The sequence below is a fragment of the Cebus imitator genome, unplaced genomic scaffold, assembly GCF_001604975.1.
Source record: "Cebus imitator isolate Cc_AM_T3 unplaced genomic scaffold, Cebus_imitator-1.0 Scaffold105, whole genome shotgun sequence".
NCBI lineage: Eukaryota > Metazoa > Chordata > Mammalia > Primates > Cebidae > Cebus > Cebus imitator.
Window position 1 is genome coordinate 1007806 of NW_016107420.1, and position 26482 is coordinate 1034287.

The 26482-nt window shown below is 33.4% G+C and overlaps 1 protein-coding gene across 2 annotated transcripts in view; it reads right to left on the minus strand.

Moving 5' to 3' along the window:
- Positions 1-7291: 7291 nt before the first annotated feature.
- The window catches only part of PCDH10 (protocadherin 10), a 60374-nt gene continuing 41183 nt past the window's right edge, over positions 7292-26482 (minus strand). The window contains exon 5 of one of the 2 annotated variants that reach the window (XM_017537644.2): positions 7292-7821. In XM_017537644.2, coding sequence (XP_017393133.1) covers positions 7751-7821 — 71 coding nt within the window. In that variant the 3' untranslated portion in view covers positions 7292-7750. Of the gene's footprint in view, positions 7822-20483; positions 24992-26482 lie in introns of those variants that run through there. The other variant, XM_017537645.2, reaches the window with a different exon arrangement.

Sequence of the window (26482 nt, forward strand, 5' to 3'; positions counted from 1 at the left end):
AGTGATTCTTTGATTCATTTTCAAATCACGATAGTTTTCATCAAATCTAGATTAAGTGGAAGATATTTCTGGAAAATTAGTATATGACCCATTAAGGAGTGAAGGGTTAATAGGGGTTCTTTGGGCAAAAAGTAATTGAGTATGTTTTATGCACAATGAAGCAGTTTATGTTTTAAGCAGTAAGGCAGTGTGGTGTTCAAGTAATATTAGCAGTGAAAATCTTTTAAAATATTGTTTGATATCTTAGACATGAAAGTGGAATGCTAGTAGTTGGAATAGTAACCCAAATATCCAAATATCTTCTTGTCACAGCCCCACGTTCAACACAAGTGGCTCTATCTTCTAAGTTTGAGAATATTTGTATTAAGACCGTGGTTTCATGTTCATGCAAATAATGCCTTCCCTAAGGCAAGCGCTTGACTCATTTCAGTTGGAAGAGAAGATTCATCAGCTCTTAAAATGTGGGCAGAAGAACTAAAAGCCAAATATAGTTAGCAATTGAATTATGTATGTGCTAGCTTCAGAGGGGACCTGTTTCACTTCTGTGACAGAGATAAATCTAAAGCAAAGAAGACAAGTTCTGTGGGGATTCAAAGTGAAGTTCTAATTTTCAGATATATTGAGTTTGAGGAGTTGGTTTTTAAAACAAGATTTGAAGTGAAAGGGCATCTGAGTGTTTGAGCTAGGGTATCTTAAGATAAAGGGAGAGATTACACGTAGCAATGAATATAGATGTTGTGGAAGGATGTATGAATTTAGATGTTGTGGAAGGATAAACTGACCATGTTTATATACTGAGGGAAAAAGAAAAGAAGGGCATAATTGATGGATGTCCAAGGAGGCAAGCAGTAACAAATGGGATTCAAGCACTAATGCATAGATGAACCTTGGAATTTAGATATCAGTCTTCTCATTTGGAACCTTGAACGAACACATGCAGGAGTCTTCCAGTTACCTGAGTCAACGTTGTCCTTTTCTCTTAATCTAGTGTAGGTGGATGTTCTGTTGCTTGTAACCTGACTAATATAAATAATTAACAACAACAACAAAAAATGCTTCTCTTAAAATGGAAGGATGGGTTGCAGATGACTGTGAGATTACGAGTATTGTAGAGGGTGTTACAGAATCTTTTCTGATGCCTAAATTGTTTCTATGAGCTAGAAAGCAAGATTATCCACTAAATGGTGTGGGCGAGGCAGACCTGAAAGTAGTGATGGAAACATTGTAACAATGTAAAGAAAGCAGAATAGAAGTATATGTGATAATCAACAATGAAATGTAACTAACTATAGAGTTACTAAGAGAATATCAGTCAGATTATCAAATTTGCTTAAAACTTCTTGTCTGTTGAATTTGGAATATATGCATATTAAAGCTATTTAAGCCTGAAAATGTTGTTACATGACCTGCTATTACTGATAATTGCACACATCAAATATTAATCAGGTAAATCATGTTAGAAAGCCTTTCTGTAATAAAAGAAAACAAAATCATAATGTCTTCCAGTGCTTACATTAATTCCTTTCTCTTCATCAAAGTGTTATTTCAATCTCCTTTTTAATTAAGAATAAGTGATGAATATAATTTATCAGTGTTTTCAAAAGCTCCTTATAGGTCTTGATTACATGCAAATCAATTACTTACTAATAATCTGTTTTAAAACAAATAATATTATTTTTCACCTTATTTCTGAAGATTGGTAGATATACTTTTAGATAATTTGGTAAAATGTCATTAAATGACAAATATAGATGTGTATATATATACAAAAATAAAAATATATGTGTGCATAAAATATGTGTGTATACACTCACACACAGTATATACAGTCATCTCTTAGTATTTGTGGGGGATTGGTTCCAGGACCCTCTTAGATACCAAAATCCAAGGAAGATCCTGTCTCGTATATAAAAGGTGTGGTAGTTGTGTATAACTTATGTACATCGTTTCATACTCTTTAAATCATCTCTGGATTACTTATAATCCATAATACAATATAAATACTAAATAAATTGTTATGCTGTATTTTTCAATTTGTATTTTTTGTTGTTGTATTGTTGCTTTTATTATTTAGGTTTTTAAAAATATTTTCCATCACAGTTGATTGAATCTACAGATGTGGAACCCATGGATACAAAAGGCTGACTGTACAGTAGGTGAGTATGTATTTCCTGAACCCAACTTTACGAAAGCATATTTATTTAAAAATCTCACTGTCTGATCTTGTAAATCAAGAGAGTTAAACTATACTGAAGTGTGAAATAAAAATAAATTCTATGTTTGCATTCATAGGATTTCTATATAAGTTATCTAAAGAAAGAATGTTCTAGAACAATAAAATGTGTTTTATCTTTCATCCATATATGGATGAAAGATAAATAAGACATTAATTTTATTTTCATCTGTGCTATTCAAAACATATGACTTAAAAACATTATTTTTGACAATGCCCAACTTATAAATAAGTTCTTTGCTAAAAGTTAATTTATAAGATGAATTTTTAGAGCATGAAATTAATTTTCATAGACATATGTTACTGATGTGTTCCCCGGTCACCTGTCTACCACATAAAGATCATTCAGCAAGTAGACAAAACTGTATCTATTGATAATAGAAAATAATTTTACAAAAGTCAATGTAATTACAAATTTTTAGAACACTTAGCTAAAGCTCCTCTTTTATGGATATTCAAGACATAGTTAGGTAAACTTCAAATGTGACACTCACTCTTAGTAAAGTATACACAGTTGATATCAAATTTGTGCTGTATTTTATTTGATGTAGAGAAAAGAAAGAGCAGGTGAAGATAAGCAACATTTTTCTGAAAGAAAAGCATGAATGTTATTAAAAAGAGGTTTTAAAGGTGTTTTAATATTCTTATAATTATGATCTTTTTAGATTATTTTCTAGTCAAATATTAAACTGATAAGCAATTTGTAATATGGTCATGTACTGTTAACAATTTATCTCCTCCCCTCAAATATTATTCTCTTAAAAAGTCTTTAAATAGGAAATGCAAAAACACTGACATCATTAAGTCCCTGGTAGGTGATCTGATTACATTTGACTTCTAAAGGATAAATCATTGTTAAGTATGGTAATAAGAACCAAGAAATGAGATTTTTATCAATTTATTACAAGTTATAATTTACAGAGAGACCTATATAATCAGTATGGTCTGGCTCTATGTCCCCACTCAAATCTCATCTTCAATTGTAATCCAAATTGTAATCCCCACGTGATGGGGCAGGGACCTCTTGAGAGATGATTAAATCATAAGGGCAGTTCCCCCATGATGTTCTGATGATAGTGGGCGAGTTCTCATGAGAGCTGATTGTTTTATAAGGGGCTTTCCCCACTTTGCTCTGCACTCATCTCTCCTGCTGCCTGTGAAGAAGGACATGTTTGCTTTCCCATCTGCCATGATTGTAAGTTTCCTCAGGCCTCCCCACTCATGTGGAACTGTGAGTCAATTAAACACCTTTCCTTTATAAATTACCCAGTCTCATTTAGTTCTTCTTAGCAGAATGAAAATGGACTAACACAACAATCCTCCAACAATTTCTTGAGTATGGTTGTTGCTACTTCCATCAATGACCTAGTAAGTGATTTAGCCAGGATCTGAGCCCACATAAATACATTCCAAAACCATGTCATAATTTTAATTATTTGTCACCTATTTGACATGCAATTCTTTAATGATAATGTCCAAAGGTTTGTTTTTCTCAAGATAAAGTCTCTCAAGACCGACTCTAGGCTCCTAGCAATATGCAAGAAAGATCCTAGAGCTCTGTTGGCAAACTTAATTAAAAGGAAATATGTATAACATTTAGTACCTTGTAATAATTCTTCTCACTTCTTCTATAATCTACCTAAACATATATAAATAACGTACTACAACATTTATTGTAACCATGATCTATATAAATTTATATGCATTATTCATGGGATGTGCTGATAATCCATTTAGAAAAGTTAAATAATTAGTCACAAATTACAAAAAAGAAAACTGAGGCACAGTTTGGTTAAGTGATTTTTCAAAAGTCACACAGATTTAAAGTATTAGAAGATGATTCTCAGCCCAGGCCCTCTACTTCCACGTCCTGAGTTTGATGTGTGCATAAAACGTATCAGCTTTATGTATTTTAATTCCAATTCTGCTACTAGTTGTCACAGGACTTTAAGTCACACTCCTCAGGGCCTGATTTTCCACTTCTGTGAAATATGTGGAATGATAAATCAATCTTTCCCAAAGCATTTCCCTCATAACTCTCATTTGTGGCTGCTAATTTTATAAAAAATAGAATACTTTCATGATCAGTGGTTAGAAAGCATAGGCTAAAAAATGTTAAATAACAGGTTTTTTAAAGGACACTTCAGAGACTTTTAACATGCTAAAGAATTGTAAATCTTTCAGAAATTGATATAGTATGTGACATCCATTCGGAAATAAACATTCCAATATTTCACATCCTCTCCCACCCTCAATCTAGTGGAACTGAAGGTTAGGGAGCATGCATTTGGTAATTTTAAATAATATCTCTAGATCTTATTTTATTCCAATGTATTCTACTGTGCTTCATTCTATATTATTACATTCATTACCAATAATGCTATCATCTGTTTTTACCTCATTTCTCCCTCTGCCTCTCTCTCTCTCTCTCTCTCTCTCTCTCTCTCTCTCTCTCTCTCTCTCTCTCACACACACACACACACACACACACACAGACATACGCACACACACACTTAAAATAATGTGAGATATACTGTCATAATTTGGAGATGTAGGAAAAAGCACACAACCTACAACTTAAACCTTAAAGTCCGTTGATCATTTACATTATTTGCACCATGAACTTTGTTTAAACAACAGAGCTATTTGGTTTAAATGCAGGAGGGATTTATGTATCTAAAATCGTTTCTCTTTAAAATTCAATCCATAAAGTATTTATTTTAGACCATTTTAATGAAGATTAAGTGATGAATTGCTTCATTTTATTTTGTCTTTTTTCCGCATACCACTTAAGGGAACTAAAAGCAGGTGTCATTTGGTCAGAGGTCACTTCCAAGCTCCAAAGCACACTAGCCTTATAATTAAGAAGTAAAGTTTACATGATTTTCACATCTTTATCATTTTAAACAGGTTAAAGATAGTACCTTTCTCATGTGAGTGTGATGATGACCAGCAAAGTACTTGTCACAGAAGGAGCACTCAATCAATATTAGCTATCACTGTAACTTTAGAATTATCTCAGTTTTTATTTTTAAATAAATCTTATATGCTTATCATGGTTTGTGCCACGGTTTGGCGTTGCATTTCCTTACAAAATTTCTGTTACTTTTGATGCATATCTTGGTATGGAGTTATACAAAAGTCATGATAGAGATGCCCTTTCATTCCCTTTATCAAGAAGAGATGACTTGTCATGTTTACTGATAAAATCTAGAAACTACTATTACCCATCACCAATGACCAAGACAATTTTAATAAGTCATTGAAAGCAGTACAAAATTTTAAATGTTTATTTTGCTTTTTTATTTCTACCCAGAACTTCCACTGAACAAAGGATTTCACATGAATATATACAATGAGTATACCCCCAGATCATAAAAGATCCTCCCTATAAAATGGAAATTATTTTGTTGAACATCATTCTGATTAAAATTCAATTCATGACCCTAATTCAGGTATAAGAACTAATTTGTGTCTCTGAATTAGCTAGCAAAACTTTACCAAGGTCTGATTTTTAAGTAGCAAAGTGAGAGGAGAGTTTAGTTTGTAATAGAGTCATCATGCTATCTGTTATACATTGTGTATTTCCTAAAGTATAAATTAATGAAGTGGCATTAACTTAATGTAAACATTAAAGCATATGTTTGAAACTTTTGATATTTTAATTTATGTTATTTCAGGAAAAAAGCACTTTCATAGATTAGATTTTTTTATTATTGTGTCAGAGCTAATTAACAATTATGTTTTCCTTGACTATTGCTTGAGCTGTCATCATTTCCTTCCAATACATACTTTACAGATTATAAGTGGTAAAGTTTGCAAAGTGCAAAATATGGCAGAATTTCCTGGCTTAGAGTGAATACCTAAGTGTTGTATTCAACACATACCCAATTTCCTTTGAATCAGCATTGCTTGCAAAGTATATACTTTGTTCAAAAAATTGTTGTCCTCCTCTTGTACTGATTTCAATTGCACCTACTTAATATCTGCACATTCTAGAAACACCAGAATTAAGGAGATTTTTGTCTTAAATTTTAAAATACATTTCTTTTTACTAATAAGCCCAGATAATGTGAATATTCTATTCCTTTGTTTGGATATAATTTCAGGAGAGGATATGCACTGTAAGTAGAAAAAATGGTTTCCTTATGAATAGCTGATGCAAGAGAACAATTCTAAGATATATTTTTTACTTAATTCAAAATAGGCATGATAATTATGGGATATTAAAAGTTAACACTACATACTCCTCCAATATAAAGTTGGGTTTGTTTATGATCTGTTTTTAAATAAGTATGGTATTGATTTCAAGTTGTGAACGTACAAAAATCAATTGTTTTTCTTTTATCTTACTGCTGGTGGTAAGAAAGAATGTGGGTGCTTTAAATACTCTTGATGTGTCTGTGACTGGCACAATAATCTCCCCTCCTGTGCAGAAGAGGTCTTTGTCTGTCAATGGAATCATTATGGAGATAAAGATTGCCGTGTGGGTTTTCTATCGACTTCTTAAAGTGTGAGCATCTCGTCTAGGCTGCCATCTCTAGGGTGACAGATTGGGTAGATGATTCCATCACTAGATTGCACTGTATTTGCTATTTGAAACCCGATGTCATTTTTGGGAAGAGAGCTAACACTTTTGTCACAGAGTATTTCTCTTGTTTCACTTAACATCTACTCACCTTTTGGTATTGAAGAAACACAAAATGCAACCTGATAAGACCATCCACAGGCAGAGTTTTCATGGCAATCTCTGCAGTTATAAAGACCCTTCAATAATCTGTCTAAAACTGACATCACTGTGTGAAGAGCCGTTCATTTCTGTATCTCATTTTGGATTGATGTACGCGTACTTTTATATCCTTCAGTTCGACATAACATTTGGCCTTTCATGTTCTCAGTTTAAGCTACAGGGAATTCAGAGCTATTTCAAAGCATAAGTATACGAATCTGCATATAAAAGGCTATATGTCCTACAGAGGGTTCTATGGAAAAGCAAACTGTTTCAAAGAAGAAAATTAGAAGTAATTCTCACAACTAAAAATCACTAAATTTAATACATTTTTCATCTGATGAGAACAGTTTTATTTTTTTAGGTCAATAGATTAATCCCAAAAATGGTGGGAATTATTTCTTGTATGAGAGGTCAGGAAAAGAGGAACAAGCAAGAACTGAAATTAGAAGAGGAAAGTAAAGGAACAGTGTGTACATTATACATATTGTTTTTTAAAATGGCCACATCACACCAGAAAAATCAATACTTCATATTCCTGTATCAGACAATAGGATTCTCACCTACATAATGTATTAAATATTTATGACTACACGGCAATATACCCCAAAACATAGCAACATAAAACCACAAATATTTATTATCTCACAATCGGTGGGGTTCAAAAATTTTAGTTCAACTTAGCAAGTGCCACTGGCTAAGGACTCTCAGAAGGTTGCAGTCAAACTGTCAGCAGGGGCTGTGGTCTCATCTGAATGCTCAACTTGGGAGTCTGTTTCCAAGCTCGCTCATGTTGTTGGTGGCAGCCCTTGATCTTGCGCCACATTGGTCTCTCCACGTAGCTGCCTCCACAATAGCTCTGCAAGCAATCCAAAAAAGAATGAGACAGTATATAAGAAGTTCCTCAAAATGGAAACAATAGCTTTTTGATACCCTAATGTAAAGTGTGAAATCACTTCACTTTTATCACATTGATTTTTTAGAGGTGGTTTACTATATCACATCTACATTCAGGGAAGAGATATTACTCAGGGCGGTCAATGTTAGGCTGTGAAAATTGTTGTAGGCCATCATAGAGGCTGTCAACCCTACATATACACAGTCATGTTAAATTGCCTTAGGTACTTTTTTATATTACAAAGGACTTTTCGAAATGCAAGTTCTGTCAGTGTGGTTTTAAACCAAAAGTAATTCTGCTGTACAAATTCTGCAGTCTTACTTGTTACCAAATTTATTGCTCTCCAGATATAATCATGCTAGTTTTAGAAAGTTTCTTAACTTGAAATTGATGAGTACCATTACCTACATTTTTTAAATAACAGTTTTTATCTTTTTTTAGCATAAAAAATTGAGATTAAAAAAAACAACTCATAAATATAATTGTGCAAATTCCGGAGCTAACAAAGCACTTAGCACAGAAGTTGTGCAGCATATGGTTATCCTAGTCCCAAACAGTAAAATATGTCTGTATGTGCCAGCTCTTAATTATCAGCTCATTAACACTCAGGTGTCAATTGCTGGTGGCAAAGGCAATGCCCAAATGGCCTAGTTTCTGTCATGCAGAGTGTAATTAAATTGACCTCAAGTACTGAAGCTTGCTAGTTGTCTGATACTGTTTGGACACTAATTTCAGGCCACTATTCAAAATAGAGTAATATGGTAAATAAACCAAGGCAATGAGAGAAAAGCTATATTGAGTTTTATATTGTAATTTAATGTAATTAGCCTTAAAGACAACTGAATAAACAATCACTATTTTAATCTATAACAAATATAACAATGCATATTACCCCTTTGGTTTGAACATTATTGATTTAAAATTACTTTAGATTTCAAGATAATGATATTACAAAAAGGTAAAAATAATTTATTCTAATACTGGCATACCGAAAAAAGAATGACGTATTTTGTTATCTTATTTATTGATATGTAATAAAATAATTATGTATATTTAAATTTTTAATTATTGATTCCAAAATGTGATTTAATTTCAAACATATCAGTGTTTCTCTAACAGCAATGAAAAATATACTAAAGAGATTCCCACATTCAAACTCTCAATAATGTAAGATCAAATTTCCTCATGACGTTCTGTGTTACGCTTAGAAGATGTTTCTTATTATGTTCATAGTTCAAGTTCCCAGTTACAGAGAGGGGAGAGGTCAGTTAATGCACTAACCTTTCTTCCTCCTAAAACGTCATGAACGTGAAAAAATATTTAATGAAAAAGCTACAATGACAAATAAAAGACAAACAATTGAGGAAGTAACGACGACAACTTTCTGAACATTTGGAAATAGATAAAAAAGTCATAATTGACATACTAACTGCGAAAGTTTTAAAACCTTAGCTGGAAGCTAAGAGTGTAAAGAAGAAACCTGGTTTATCCCACAGAAAACTCCAAAGGCTCAGTAATTGATAACACAAATTAGTTCTGAAGTAAGGGTAAAAATAAGCCTAATACAAAGGACCAAAAATGTTAAGAAGCAGTTAGACCTCCCCAATGTCCTCATCAATTGTGCACATGTAGGTGGTAAGTATTCCCTCTGGTTAGAAGATAGCAGATTTATTATTCTCCTAGGAGGTTGAAACAGACAGCTCCTAGATTAGAAGACAGCAGGCACAGTTTAATGTGCCATCATCATACAAAGAAGCTGGGATCTTGGGTCTTCTAGATTTTTTTTCCCAATTAGTTTTCAGAATTCAAGTACCCAGGCTTATACCTCCAGGAAAAAGATTTGAAAATATTTATCTTGATTATCTAACAAGACCAAGAAGAAAAATATGCTGAAACATATTGGTCAGGAGTTCTGCAACTAAATGTTAGCCAGATCAACCTATAGACAAACATACTCAACAAGCCCTCCACACGGGGACAGAATTTACCCTCAGCATTTTAGAGTACCTACCGTCTTAATTATGAGCTGACAACCAAGTATCATAAGACATTACAAAACGTCTCTACCATAATCCCAGGAAACACTATTCAGAAAAAATAAAATGTAAAATAAACTATCATCAATGTATTCAGATGAATAAAATACAGTATTGCATATACAAAGAGTTAAAAATATTTTAAAAGAGGAACATTCAGAAACAAAAAGAACTCTTAGAATTAAAGTAACAATAATAATAATAATAATAAAATAAAAAGCTCAGTAGAGGTTTGGAATAGATACATAATAAAATACTCCAGAAAGTATATTTTTAAAATATACAAAATAGAAAAGAAAAAGTAATGAAAATTCACAGACCAGTAGAGGAGGTTCAGCAACCAAAAAAAAAAAAATCCAAAAAAAAAAAAAAAGAAGAAAGAAAAAGGAAGAAATGATGAAAGTAATAATTCAAGAAAACTAAAAGTTGAAAGGCTTGGAGTTAAAGATTGAAAGAGATTACTTACTAAGTGCCTGCAACATCGATGAAAATGAACTGTCAAGTGACACAATACCAAATTTCAGACCTTAATCACAAAGAGATTCTCTCACAAGTTTACAAAGGAGCTGGGGGATCCTGTGTTCATGAAAAGTTTATTTACAAAAATAATCTACTTAATTTAGAAGATGATATGAAAACTCTTTCAAAGAATCAAACCTTAACAACAGAAAATTTGGCATGAGTCAAGCCTGACCAAGAACTAAATTCTTCAAGCGTTCACATAGAGTTTTGGTTTCTTCACACTACATACTGTTCACCATCATTGTTTGAAGCCTAAAGTTAAGGCCCATTGTTATGTGTTGGCATTACTTGGAAGGTCTCAAAAAGCCCAACTTCAAGTTCCCTTCCCACTCTGCTGCAGAAGATGAGGTCTCCTAACCAGAACATCCTCCTTATCCAGGAGACCAGCACAGGTCCTGCTTATCCTGGGTTTCCTGGTAGTGGGCTTCAGTCCCCTGTTAACACATGGAATTATTCAAATAATCACATTATCCCCTTGGAACCAGGGTGCACTTCTTGAAACACAAAGCTTTTCTCCCGCAGTCCCTGGTTGTTCCCTCTGTTTCCAAGTGCAACTTCCATGTGGTTCTGTGCAGAGTGCAGTGTCCTCCTCTCCCAGGCTGTGTAATAAATTGCAGCAGATGCCATTTTTCTAGTGTCCAGTTGCAGATTCTTCATCCCAATAACATCAGGGCAGATATCCCTCCCTCTTCAGTACACTGAATAGTAGGCAAGTAAAATAACCTCTTAAAGGATGGTCCAACCATGACCAAGGACACCTGGTCAACTTTCAGTCACTGCTTTTGGATAACTAAGTGGTTTCATGGTACTAGAAGGCCACGTGGGAACAAACCACTAATTGCTTCCAGTGCCATCTTGTTCCCTCTCTTTGCTTTCTAGGAAGCTCTTGTTGTTCCCCAAAAGAAAAATTCTTGTTAGTTGGCAATACCTGGGCATGACTGACTGTTGGGTTTGGTCTGCTTTTTGGTAAGTGTGCCTGAGTCTCCTGCCCATAAAAGTAGTGACAACGCAGCACCTTAAAGATAGTCTGGTGCTTGAGTCCTACCTACCAAGGGTAAGCCAGAGCCCTCTGGTTACAGCATCTAATGTAGTGACATTTACTAGCTGCTTGGAGCAGCCATGTGGATATTAACTGTGACTGCATGTCCCCATGAGGAACATGGGATGACACATTGTCAGGTATGTAGAAAAGAAGGAGACTGATATAGAAATAATTAAGCATGGCTCCCAGGTTGCCTAACAAGAGTTGCCATTCAGGCAAGCGTAGCTACCTTGCCCATTTCCTGTGTAACTGTTTCCCTCAATGCATCCCATGCATCCTCCTGACTCCCAGGGATAAAAGGTAAACATCCATGGCAGCCCATGGTCAAGGACCTGATGGAAAATAATGAGAGACAGTTTAGGAGCATGTGTTGCCAGCCCCTCTTAAAACATTGGAGAAGTAATGTAACTGCTCTCCCAATGAAAACCCTACCCAAAAGTGCCTAGGCTTTTCTTAGTGTTGCTGTTTACCAGGATGCAAAATACTTGAGTGCCATGACTGCCTCACAGTCAAAATGACCTTACTAGTTGCAGACCCCAGCACCAAGGAGATTGACTGGTATTCCCTAGAGAAGGAGATAGCTGTCGATAGGTGGATTGCTAGGCTCCCAACATTTTTATCTTCAACCGTACAGAAGGTCTGCACCAGGAGAGATCAGGAAACAAACTAAAAGCTGTGACTACTAACTTTATATGAAATTCAAAATATTCTGCGGAAATTTGTACGGAGAGAAAACAGAGATAAAAAAAGGAGGAAGGCTACATGCCTGTAATAGACAATGGCTTTTAGAATGACCTCTGGGTTATGATCCCAGCACTCTTCCATTGTGCCAAAATGTTGTCTGTTTCTCTGTTACAACAAAGATCACGATTCTCAGCTTGACAGGGTAAAATACCCATGACACCCCTATGGCATAACATAGGTGTTGTTTAAAACCCAACTTAAGTCTGGGGTCCTTAAACCCTATGATGCAACAATTCTGTGGAAAATGCCCCTAACCATAATGATAGTTACTTGGGGCTTTCTAAAGTAAAAAGTTTATAAATATGAGCAGCTTATAAAGGGGAAAAATTAAAAAAGAATAAGGAGGAAGGCATCTTGGATATGGAGACAGAGGACAAAATTGAAATAAAGGTACACAATTTGACCACTTCTCATTGCTCCAGGAATCTCTGTACTATCTCAATACCATGGCCATAAGCTGATGGTGGACTTCTCCCTGGCCCTAAACCATACATCTTTAGAATGGCAAGTTTTGGCCACATACTGGGCTTTTCTGGAAAGAGAGAAGTCTCATAGATACTGAGCTTCTGATCCTCCATACCGAGCTGGCCATTATGCCTTGGGTCATGAAATCAGTATTCCATGAGCTCTGCACAGCTACCTAGGGCTTCCTTCAACAGACTGGCACAAAACTGGACCCTCTAATATATCCCCTTTGCAAGAGCGAGTGGCTCACCTCTCCTCAGCCCCTTGTCTGATGCCTGAGTTTTAGAAGAGATCAATTCACTTACGCAACTCTTGACAACCTGGAGAGCCTCTTGGGAACAACTGAGGGAACATGTTGATATAATTTATGGATCAACTACCACCATTATATATGATGGAGCTCAGTGGAATTTTACTGCTTTTCATTCCTTAGTCATGATGTCCCTGATAAACAACAGGACGAAAAGGTCAGCAAAACTGGCCAAACATAAGATGGTCAGTTTTGTGCCAAAAGCCCGAAACAGGAAATGGCTTCTTCTGTACATTTTCACAATCTCTCACTCTGTTGTCTAAGAGTTGACCCCTTGCAGATAAACACCTCAGAGAATCTCTTGCCCCACAGAGACACGATGTAAAAATCAAGGCAACAGATGTCACTACATATACTAGGATCATAATACAAGGCCTCACCAGAACATTCCTTATTCCTTTAAAGTTATAAACATTATTGATAGTGATTTAGGCATTTACTTTACTTCTTAAAATAGACAATGTTGGGCTCTTGAATAAGGTATTCAAGTGCAACTTTCATATACCCTTCAGTTTGAGTAAGAGGCATAGTGCCATCCTTGAAGAATTCCTATTTACGCTACTAACTGGCAAGTAGGCCCCCTGCTATTGCTATAGGTCTGGATTAGTTCAAATCCACATCCTTTTGTATTCTCTGCAATAATGCCACACAGGTCCCTCACTTTTCTTTATTGGCCATAAATGGGACACCACTAAAGTTTATGTTTTTGAATATTACTTCATGAATAGCCCTCTTTAACCTAGTCAGCTGCCTACTTTACATCCTGGGGTATGTCTTCCACTGCATAGCAATCTACTTATCACAAAGATAAAAACTGACGCCAAGGCTTCACGGAGCTAATGGGGATCTAAAATTAAGGCCCAGTATTATGTGCTGCCTTGATATCTGGTGTAACCAAGAGGGTCTCAAATGGCCTAAGCCTTCTTTACTCTGCTCCCAAAGATAAAATTCCCTTAGCCAAAGAGTTGTCCTTATCAGGGATCCAAGGCCCAGTTTCTTTTTATTCCTAAGTAGTGAGGTTTCAGTTCTAGGCCGAGCCCCACAGAATTACTTGACTATTCAGTGTGGGAGGTTGTTGTCTCTGTCCCGGAGGTCAACCTCAGCGTGATATTTTTTGTTGTGCATGGTCTTCCGGCAGGTTGTGAGACTATTTGACTAACAAATTGCCGTCCTTCTTATTCCTCTGTCCACTGTTAGGTGTGTGTGTCTCCATCGCCATAACCCTACGGTGAGGATGCTTCCTTCAATGGGGTGAATTGTAAGTGATTAAACTATCCTTTACACGCCTTCTGATTTTTCTTTCAATGTTTCACTAAATTAGTTGAAGTAAGTTGAGCTAACTTGGGTGGAATTATTAGGTGAAATGATGATTTTGTAGGTCAGGTTAATCAGATTTACTCTTGGTGATGCAGCAGTTTGTTCAATTTGATTTCTCTCATATTTGGCTCCAAATGTGCTTATTCACTACCAATATAACATGTCGTTAAGAGGAATAAAAATGCATACATTTCATTTTAAAATAAATGCATAAAAGAATAGTAAGAACTGCCTTTAGTTTCTTAGGCCAAATTTAATGGTGCCCCATATGAGAGAATCATCCTTATGGATGAAGATAGGAAGAACTGAGAAATTTTAAATATAAAGTGAGGTTCTAGATGCTGTAATTTATTTGTATATTTTCAAATATAACTACTCCCAAGATTTCAATTTAAAATAAGACACAGAGAATGGAAACATAGCACAGGTGGAGAGTTCAGAGTCAAGAGAAAGGATTAGGGTAAGTTGTTAGGTTTATTGTTAGTACTTCCATGAGTTGACTTACATTTGTTAGTCATCTTCTTCATGCGTGGGATTCAGAGAAAAATATTTTTAAGACCCTGTTCTACATTAAAATTCTATTATTCTGTGAGACCCACTTAAAAAATAAAAATAATAATAAGATTAATTACTAGCAGAGGTTAGAAGATAGTTGATGAATACAGACGTAACAACTTGAAGGTGTTAAGACTTTTTCAAAAATATTTGCTGAAAACATTAGTTGAACTCAGATGCAAAGGAAATATTTTAAAGTGTCTTTTACAATTGTTAAATCTTTTAAATTTTTTATCAACATTTCCTTATATTTATTAAGTATTGTTATGTGTGCGCTACAAAAAAAAGAAAAAAAAAATGCCAGAAGGCTTGACTTAACGTGTGTTAAGGTTTTACATGGGTCAAGCCTAATTTTGGTACATACACTAGCCAAAGTTATACATATAAAAAAATTTAAAACTTTAAAATTTACATATGATATATTTATAAAATTATTTCTAAACATGATGAATGAAAATGTTTTTACTTAAGAAATATAATTTAAATAGTATTAATAACTATCAATTATTATACAGAGAATAAAGCAGAATGAAGCCCAGATGGTTCCATTTAATATTAGAATAAAAATTTTAAAATACGGTGGTATTGTTTAAATATAATGTAGTTTAGGCCCCTCATGGGTAGCCGCCATTCTAAAACCTGAATGATAATTAGAAAGTCTTTCTACAAATAAGATATCTTCCTGCACAATTTTTTTCCTTTACATCAATTGTCTAATGGCAGCATGGTCCTCTCTGGCAAAGAAGAAAACCTCCATCATCATCTCTCCCTTGCCTTTATCAGCCTACTGACCATATGATAGCGAAGAAGTACAGTCTATTTGTCCTATGAAATGCCTCTCAATTCTATCCTCTCCCCTCTATATTTGCCAGTCCATTCTAAGTCACTTGTGCTTATTTGTTCCTTACCTAGAGATTTACAGTAGTCTCTTCTTATCCCAATGTCTATTTTTCTCTTTTTCCAGTATTACAAGTTATCTTCCTATTTATGTAATTAATTTTTTTTTTTTTGAGACAGGGGTTTCACTCTGTCACCCAGGCTGGAGTGCAATGGCACAGTCTTGGCTCACTGCAACTGCCACCTCTCCAGCTCAAGCCATCCTCCCACTTCAGCCTTCCAAGTAGCTAGGACTACAGGTGCGTGCCATCACTCCTGGATTTTTTTTTTAATTTTTTTCTAGAGACAGGGTCTCTCCATGTCACCCAGGCTGGTCTCCGACTCCTGAGCTCAAGTGATCTGTCCACCTTGTCTTCCTAAAATGCTGGGATTACAAGCGTGAGCCATTTGCCAGGCATGCTGTCTTGCTAAATCTAAATTAGGCAATTCTTAGTTATTTGTATAATTTATATTTATCTTTTGTTGTCGTTATATCTAGGACTGGGATAGACTCTTCTATACAGTCATAAAAAATGCTTTCTCTCACACATACTTTTGAAACTAAACTCTTTAATATCTAAATTGTAAAAATCACCAAATATATCCTTTTCGCTCCACATAACTGATTTGCAATTAGAAACTTGCTTCCTACCTCAGTAGCAACATCTATAACCAATAACCACAGTGTTGTATCCTTATTGTATAACTTGTTAAAAAGCTATGCCAGTATTACATATTTTTGCATGATGTTAGTGGTATCACCAATTTTCTACTATTTTGGCTTCTGAAGTTATAAGTACATCATCTTAGAATCAGGAAGACACTTTTAAACTGAGTAGTATTTGCAAACACTGTCATGTGAAGGCCATACATCATTGTCAAAGAGGCAATAGAAAGAATGTAAACATCTATGGAAGCATTCAATGAGGTGGTTTAATATTACCACATTTTAAAATAAAATTTGATATACCTTTTAATGTTGCTTCTTACCTAAAGAATATTGTATCACTTTATTTCAGTCTTTGTCAGGTTTTAACTAGAATTACTTATCATTTATTTTCATTACGTTTTTTCTTGTTTTCACTTATGTATGTTAAAATGTAACTCTCACGCACATCTCTCATTCTCTCTGTCTTTAATTCAGTTTTGTTTGGTATATTCTATGCCAGTTTGTTGATGATCAAATACAATTGCTTTTCAAACAGGCATTTTAATACTTTAAAGTATTAGAGGGGGACAAAAGGGAGATGTTTTACCTACAATACAATTATTTTTGCTCATATTCATGTATTCTTTCATATGATCCTGTTATAACCCTTCACATACACACACACACACACACACATTTTGAGAGAAATACGTTGCCAGAGAAGTTTGACATTGGCTATTATTCCATTATTAACTAAAAAACACAACTGGGAATAAGAGAATTCTCACATTTTTGAAATAAAATTTAGAGTTGTCAGCTTACACAATTCACTATGCCAACACTTCTTTTCTTCCCTTTTTCATGATCAAGAGAGGAGTTATTCACAATGATAGGGAGAAAAGGCAGATGGGGATTGTGTTTCAGATTAGGTGATTGCAATTTTATCTAAATGTTCCTATTATTCAGACAGGTTGATTGAGGAATTGCCCAGTCATCATCGGATGTTTTCTATGAAAAATAAAGAAGCAAATCAAAACAAAAATATCTTCATCCACACAAAATTTTCATTATGGATCAATATATTTCCTTTATAATATGAATACTCCCTTAAATATCAATTAAGTTACAGATTAATTTGAACTACCTTATCTTAACTGGGAAATATGAAACCTAGATTTCATGATGAGGAGATAAAACTTTTAATTGATTCAAAAGAAAAATAAAAGAGGGAATTTTAGATGTATTCTGAACAGGCAAAAGACAGCTGTAGGGAACAGGGCCTGCCAAGCTAAGTAATGACAACTTCAAGAAGTCTACTAGTAGAGCAAATTTTAAAATTCAATTCTATTGAGCGGAAGCTGAATACTGCCTAAATTTATTTTTATGAAAATCATATGCAAACAAAATGATGCTGTCAAATATGCAGTATTCCCATCAAGCATTTATTTGTATGGAAATACATATTCAGAAAGGACATTGGGGTTAGATGATGATGTCCCAGTGCAAACATACACCTGTATTTTTCAATAGTGCAGAGAGAGGACTATTTGAGAATTGTAAAAGGAAATGGAGGAAGAAAAGGCATCCAGCCAGATGTAAGTTTTATTTCCTGTACTCCATACCACTGATAAATGGAGAGGCAAATATGAACTGAGCTGATAAGTGGATACCAACGGCAACTCTACTTTCATCTTGAGGTTTTGAAATTTGCACTGCTTAGACACAACTCTGTAGCAGGTTGAAATTTTAAGAAAAAAATTTCTTTGTTTGTAGACTGTATTCTATACTTTTGGTAACCAAGATCAGTGGTTAAATGTTGAAGAAAATTTAATAACATATACTACTTTCATTGTGAAACTGCCATTGCAAAATTAGAACTGAGAAAATCATTGCAGTGAAAGAGATCCGAGCTAACCACCTCCATCTTGCTTTTAACCTCCAAGCTGTCCTTCTTCACTCTTGGGCATAGGCCAAGACACTGTGGGAGGAACTTGGTTTATAGTTTAACTTTGAAACAGCTGATAACCACCCTTTCCCAAAACAACCCCCCTTCCTGACTTGGGACTAGACCGCCTTTGTACAACTAACAAATTAGCCACAAGATCAGAGGTCATGGTTTAGGAGTTATGCAACTGGAGGCTACAAGATTCTGAGCCTTTCTAAATTGCTCCTGGGGATAACATAACTATTGTAATACCTAAGACCACCGTTTGAGATATTTTGGAGACCCTGCACTTAATCAAGTGGCACCACCCAGATTGGTAAACTAGTGCATCTGGTCTTGTGACTCCTACCCAGGAACTAACAGTGCCACACGGCAGCTTAACAGCTTCTACTTGCTATGAAATCATCTTTGATTTCATCTTTGAACCATCCAATCAGTACTCCTGATTCACTGGTACCCCCACCCATCAAATTATCCTTAAAAACTCTGATTACTCAAATACTTGGGTAGACTGATTCAAGTGATAATAAAACTCTGGTGTCCCTAACAGCAGTCTCTGCATCAATAACTTACTCTATTGCAATTCCCCTGTCTTGATTAATTGGATCTGTCTAAGCAGTGGGCAAAGTGAGCCTGTTGGGCAGTTATAATTATGTGTTAGCATTGTGCTATGCATTTCAGCTTCATCAGTTCATCTAATCCTCACAGAAATTCTACAATTAAGTGCACTTATTCATATTTTACAAATTGCAAAAGATTAAGATTTAGATGTGAGGTAACTTCAAAAATATCTTCTCTTTTCCACAGCATTAAATAAGTTTAAATTTGAAATACAGATCATATGGTGCAGTGCTTTCCAAATATTTTGGGGAGTGATTCACAGTAAAGAATATATTTTACATTGTGACCTATTTTATACATATATCTGAAAAAAGTTTCATAAAAACCATTTGCTTTTACATAAATGATATATATTGATGTTTTTCTAATGTTTTTTCTATTCTATTTACTTATTTATGTTTTTATGTTATAGTCTCTATAAGTCAGTTGATCTCATAACCATTGATAACTCTCAACCACAAATTTTGATCACTTAATTATTTGATTATTTAATATTTTCCTCTAATTTCTTTGGAAATTAGAATTTTCCTAAAGGCAGACAGCACCATGCATTCTTACATTCTCTCACTGTCAGACCTCAGTATATGTCTGTAATCTAATACAATGTAATTTTAAAGCTGAAAATTCATAATCTTAAAGAGTCTATGATATATTTCCCAGAAAGAGTGAAAGTAAGGATAAAAGGTAGTGACATATGGAGGGAACCAAGGCAAATTCTAATCATAGCTGATAAGATTTCATTGAGAACTATCCTTCTTCTGTATTTTTGGTTCTTTTCCACTAAATTGGTTTATTAGATGTTCAAAGCAAAAGAAATACCTAGCCACACTCTCCCCCCGCCAACTTGTTGCCTTATAAAGTGAACCTGGGTCCAGGTACACGCAGTTTGAACTCAAGTAAATCAGTTACAGAGAACACACATGAGATTAAGAAGCACATTTCTTCTATTACCTTGTAGTTAATTGAGACCTAAATTTCTGTAGGATTAATTCAGATTATTTTAATATTGTAAAAAGTATCTATCCCTTAATTCATATTTTTGTCTTGGAAAATGATACCCATATGGATTTTATTTTTCCTTACACTTCTATCAACTTTAAATATGAAATGCTGTGTTTCTAAAGTTTTACATAAAATATTTTTCTCTTGTTGCTAGAAGGCACTCATGTCTTATGTACAATCTCTATGTTAATGTTCATGGACCCTTGGTATTACTACACATCAAAAAAAGTTAAAAAGTAAATACAGCATTAGATGGAAAAATATATACTTCTTTGATTCATTTTGGGTATCATGGGAATCATATAGAACTAAATGTCTACTTTAAAACTATAAATATAATGAAATCCTTTAAAACCTAGCATATGCTGCTTCAAATGAGACTCAGTTTTGAACAGATGTCCCCTTAGACCTGTTATATTAAGACTAAAATTACTAAATCAGCATTAGATGTTTTTAAACTTAGAGCCATATTTTGCCACTGATTTTTATTCAAAGCTCCCACAGGCGTCAGTGGAAGATCCATGCATGGAAAAATGGCATAATATGTATCCTAGTTTTATTTATTTCATATGTATACAGCAGTATAAAATAATTTATTACATTTACACTCATTTTACTTATGTATTATTATAGCATTCACAGTAACAAACACTATAGTTAAGATTGAAACTCATCTTTTGTTATAATACCCTGTTTTCACTCACAGATAACTGTCTCAAAAATGTGTTTAGAGCTGAAATTCCCTGCTTACTTTCAGCCCACGGATGTATGAATGTATCGGAAGTCTGAGTTCTATCATTCAGAAATTTTTGAGTCTCATGTGAAATTTAATATATTTTGCATGATGAATGCAAGATTTTTATGCAACTCAAAAACATCTGGAGAGTAAAACTTCAAACTAAGCATGTGACAAGTTTTCAAGAAATAAAAGCAATTTTTCTAATTTTACAAATACTTAAAAAATAACAGTGGTTAGAAATACATGCATGCACACTAAAAGTATTAGAATTGTAGTCGTATTATTGCCTGCAATACTCTGGCGACACTCATCTACCCGCATTCTTACAGAATGCTATAATCTAAAACCTATGCCAAGATTTGAAAAAGAAAAATACTCTACTGAACAGTTTCACAAATTACTGTATAAGGATTTTGTCTGACTTAGCAGAGGGATGTTTCTTGAAGTACCAACAATATATAAAATAATTTTACTACTCCATGGTGTAAAAAATATGGAATTTTGTTATTTTCTGTTTTTCCTTGTTAAAAAGGAACATAAAAGGATGTTAAGTGCAAAGCCTTTACCACTACAAAATTAGACTTGAAAAAGATACAGAACCCAAGAAATTGTAATATGAAAAATATAAGATTTTCAGAAAAATCATCAAGTATACCAATATTTTAAGTATTTTTGAGTTCCTTGGGTATCAATAGCACACATAGAAATAGGAGGGGAAAAAACACATCCAATGACAACACTGCTATGATCAGTAAATAACATAAATACTCTTCTTGATCTTGCTGAACTTTTGCCACATTCTGCCTGAGTAATTGTTTTCAAGATTAACTGAAATCCAGTAAATGATGTTTAGAAGGTAAAATGATACAATTAATGTACAGTTGTTAAACATTTATGTTGAGAATTGTGAGATTATTTTTTCCTCCTCTTACTGAAGAAGCAAGATAGCTTCTACAATACAGAGCATCTGATGGCAAATGACAACCCAATTAATGACTAAAACAATGAGAAATTGAAATATTTAAATATTCTACTATAGTTCTTAATTTGCAATGTTTGATAAAGGCATTGCATTTAATATCTTTGTAAAATAAAATAAACACATTTTCTTAATATTTGCCAAGAAAAGATGATACACATAACACTGACATTATATCTGTGAAGTAATTCTGATGTGATATTTAAATTTAATTTAAGATGATTTCACCAAACTATGTTCACACGTTAAAAATTAGAATTCTACACGTGGATAAAATATTTCTAAAAATTGTCGTTTGACATACCTTTGAAACATTAAGACACTGTTTCCACAGGAAAATTTTTTTGACTTTGACTGCTCTAAAACTAACCATGTTAACAAGGAGTAAATGACATGATTATGTTTTTTTCTGAAATAATTTATTGATGAAATACTGTCTAATAAGATAGATATTAATTTTTGATATGTATAAAATTATGTAAGATTGGATATTAGAATGACCAGATTAAATAGAAAGACTATTCTAAAATTCCTTGATATATTAATCTAGTAAATGCTTAATTAGAAACATTCATTATTTGTTGGTTGTTCTTTCCATTTTATAGTCCCCCTTATTGGAAGAAAACATTTTAACTAACTTACTAAAATCATATCCTTACTCTGTTGTAACTTCTAATTTACTTTGGTTGCAACAGATAAGTTGACTAATGTCCTAATAATTTAGCATTTTATCCTTAAACAGTTCTATTTGTCTCCCAAATTAGGAGGAAGCTCTGGTTTTGGTTTTGCAGATTGATGATATAATTTAAGAACTAAAATGTAAGTTAGTATAACTAGTTACTAGGACATACGAAAATAACAAATACATTAAGATATGATATAAAAAGTCGGTTCAAGGGAGATTATATACAATGATATAAAAGGTTAAATAATTAAAGAAAATGTCTTTGAAGTAAATTACTTAATATAATTACTATATATGAAATAAGTATAATCTTATTTTCAATGCATGCAATAAGGAAGATGGATATGGATATTCACCGGTGATTGCAAAATGATGCATGAAAGATTTTAATTAAAGCAGAGTAACTCGACAAGAAAATCATTTTCTTGTTAAAAAAAAAAAAAAGAATTGGATTGGAACAAACAGACTTTTTTCCCAGTTAAATTATATATAAACATTTTCTTACCAAAATGGTCTATCATTCAAAATATTAATGTAGTAATGTCAAAAGTGTGAGAAAATGTTACTGCTGCACTTAGTGAATTGATGTGCTTTTCGTATTACATATGATCAGTTAGCTTCATATATGTTTAAAGAGACTTCAAAAGGCTGGAACATTATATACATTATTTGGATATATGAACTGATTGGAATATGATATATTAATATCTAATTTGATAACAGTCAAATGAGTGATACCAATCTATCACTCTAAATGTACACATCAAGGATCTATGAATATATGTGTGTGTGTGTATATATATATGTATATATATGTGCATTTTAATGTTAAATCTAAGGAAAAAATTCCACTTAAGTTACATTAAATTGGATGAAGAACATTTGTTAAGTGTTAAGTTTTAGTCTATTCTTTAATAACAGTGCAGCTCAAAATGTCATTGAATATAAGATTAGTTAAAAATTAAGGGAAGTGTTTCAAAACAGATTTCTAATTTGGACTGGGCAAACATTTTGATATAATGTTGAAGGTTTGATATAATGTTTTAGAGGGTTAGGGGCGCTGTTACAATTCTGTTTTTTGCTTGAAAGATTATCTCACATTCTCTCTGATTTTTTTCCGTCTCTTGATGTGTTCTAACGAGCCATAAAAAACAATAGAAAAAATTCCTAAAGGAAAGGAAAGTGTACCTTACTAATTTAGTAATTTAACTTGTTGACATAAAAGTAAAAGACAAGCTTAACGTTTGAAGGTTGACTCATGAAGAATTTTTTCATTAATAAAACACTGACTACATTTAAGCTATAAAATTTTCACATGTATTACTGAAACAATAATGTACCATATTTCTATCTCTGAATTTATTTAGTTTATTTTAAATTTAAAGATCGTTCATATTTTATAGTTATTCTTTACCAGTTCAGATGTTTATATATCTCTATATATTCATATAGAGTTATAAATAGATTTGATATTTGTGTGTAATTTAGACACAAAACTATGGAAAACTATGTAAAATAAAATTCTGTGTAAGTTACATGACTGATGACTTCTTAAAATAGTAATCTTCAGTTACATATTTTACACCACAAAATGTACAGACACCCTTTTTTTTTTCTAACAACAAATACAGGTGAATTTATCGATTCTTTATAAAATCTTTAAGTGATTCTAAATTCAAAGCCATATAAATAGAATCAGATTCATGTAGATTGTTAGGTATTTTGATAGTACATAGTCAGTGCTCTGTCTGATCACATCAACAGCTACATCTTTGGCATTGAAAATTCAGTATGAGTTCTTGACAAAATTTTGTAGCTTAGAGCATCATTTTCTTTTAAACAAGGAAAAACAGGGCTGAGTAAGATATGAAAATTGGGAGAAAACCATTAATGATTTTTTCTTAGTAAGTTTGTCTTTGGGACCCTGAATTACCTTTTATTTTATTGTATGATGTGGACTGTATGTATCCATTTAAAAACCAACTGAGTTGTACCACATTTTAGGAAAATTATATAATATAATATATATATTTTATATTTATTTAGAAGCTTTGAAATAGTACAGTAAACACTTTGCAACACGGTGTATAAACTACAGAATGTCTTTGATATTTTGTGGGTCTTCAGAATACAACATTTTTTATAACCCACAGGTGAAAAGAACATAATCACAATTTCTCTTGTAAAGTTGGAATAGTTTGGGGAACACTTGATCACACAAAAATAATATAAAACAGTCAAGTTTAAAACAGTGATATTGCATTTATAATGCACAAATTTCCTTTATCTTTATGACTGGCTTCTCGTGGTGAATATAAACATCTAAAGGGCTCAGTGACATTTGGAGAGAGAAAGATATATAGTGCTGTAAACAGGCACACACTGATCGGAGAGGCAAAATCAGTTGCCTCTAAAGTTTCTACAGTTTGCACATTTCAACTCATTTCTCAGGCCTGCTGAGAGCAATTAGGTCCTATAATTGGCCATGATGACTCCTCCCGAAATCTAATACTCAGTTACACATGACTAACTGGATGGCCAAGATAATGAAGTTGAAAAGTTGATGCTTTTGTTGGTCGACTTTGTGCAAATCATGCTGCTTCAGGTAAGTCCTGTAGAATTGACTAGCATATCCTTTTCCGTGCTGTGAAAAAGAAAGAAAAATACTCTAAGAAAAAGAGGTTGACTTTTGGAGTTTAGAATTACATGTTATTGTAAAAGAAAGAAATACCATTAGAAACTAGTCGTACCCTCATACCAAACACATGTAGTGTCATAGTGTCATATTTTTTCACTGCTAGTAGTCACAGCCATTGTGTTTCATTTTCTGAAAATGATAATTTTTATGTTCTTATAAATTAGTTTTGCAAGGGAAATGTATATTTTATATACCAAAGACCAAATTTGTGAACATTAACTTTTTAAAGTTATCTAAAGCAATCCCTACACTTCACTATTTATGCACAGAGTATAGAAAAAAAATGTGTGGCCCTTACATTTCTAGAAATAGTCTCTAGCAAAATCTACAAGTAATTTGTTTTACATTTCATTTCATAAACTACAAATTATATGCATTAAGCCAATATATATTACAGAAAAGTGTACCAGGAAGTGTTAATGTAGTTAAACAATTTATAGATGACTCACTTTTCTAGGTTTATTAGATCTCATTTATAAAACCATAAAACCAAGTCTTTTTTTGGTTGATCTATTTTTTAAAGTACTATTTATAGTAATTCATTTTCTCACAAAGGAATTAATAAAGGCAAAGGGGGAAAAGATATTATCAAATTTGGTCCATTTGTATAAAATATATAAAATATATTAAATAACAAAGCAGAATGCCCAGATTTGATTGCTCCAATTTCATTTTAGGTATTTTGTTTACCTGTATGATAAATAGTATTTCTTCCCTTATCCATAAACTTTGTAATATTTGACCAAAAGCACAATGAGAGCAGAAGTTGTGTCATATAAATAAGTATCTGGCACATAACAGACATATAGTGTGCTGAAAATAAAGATGGTTGAATTTAGATAAAAGTTTCATATATCTCATTAAAAATTACAAAGTACCTCAAATAGCAAAACTGGATTATTTTAATCTCATAGTTGCTTTTTTTAAACAAAGATAAGAACACATTGATCTCAATCTTATTCTCTTGTATTTCAACTCATTTCAAAATTATCTATTTATCTGAATTTATTTTTCCCTACTTATTTATTTTTCCTCAGAAGCTCAGTTTTTGACCATGAAACAGTTCTTCACTAGTCCACATTTAGCAGGCACAACAGCTAAAACCATAGCAGTTGGCCTGGTGAGGTGGCTCAAGCCTGTAAACCCAGGACATTGGGAGGCCGAGGCAGGTGGATGGATCACCTGAGATCAGGAGTTTGAAATCAACCTGGCCAACGTGGAGAATCCCTGTCTCTACTAAAAAATACAATAAATTAGCTGGGCATGGTGGTGGTTGCCTGTAATCTCAGCAACTAGGGACGCTGAGGCAGGAGAATCACTTGAACCTAGGAGGCAGAGGTTGCAGTGAGCGCAGATTCTGCCATTGCATTCCAGCCTATGTGACAAGAGCAAAACTCTGTCTCAAAAAAAGAAATAAATAAAAATTAAAAACAGGCA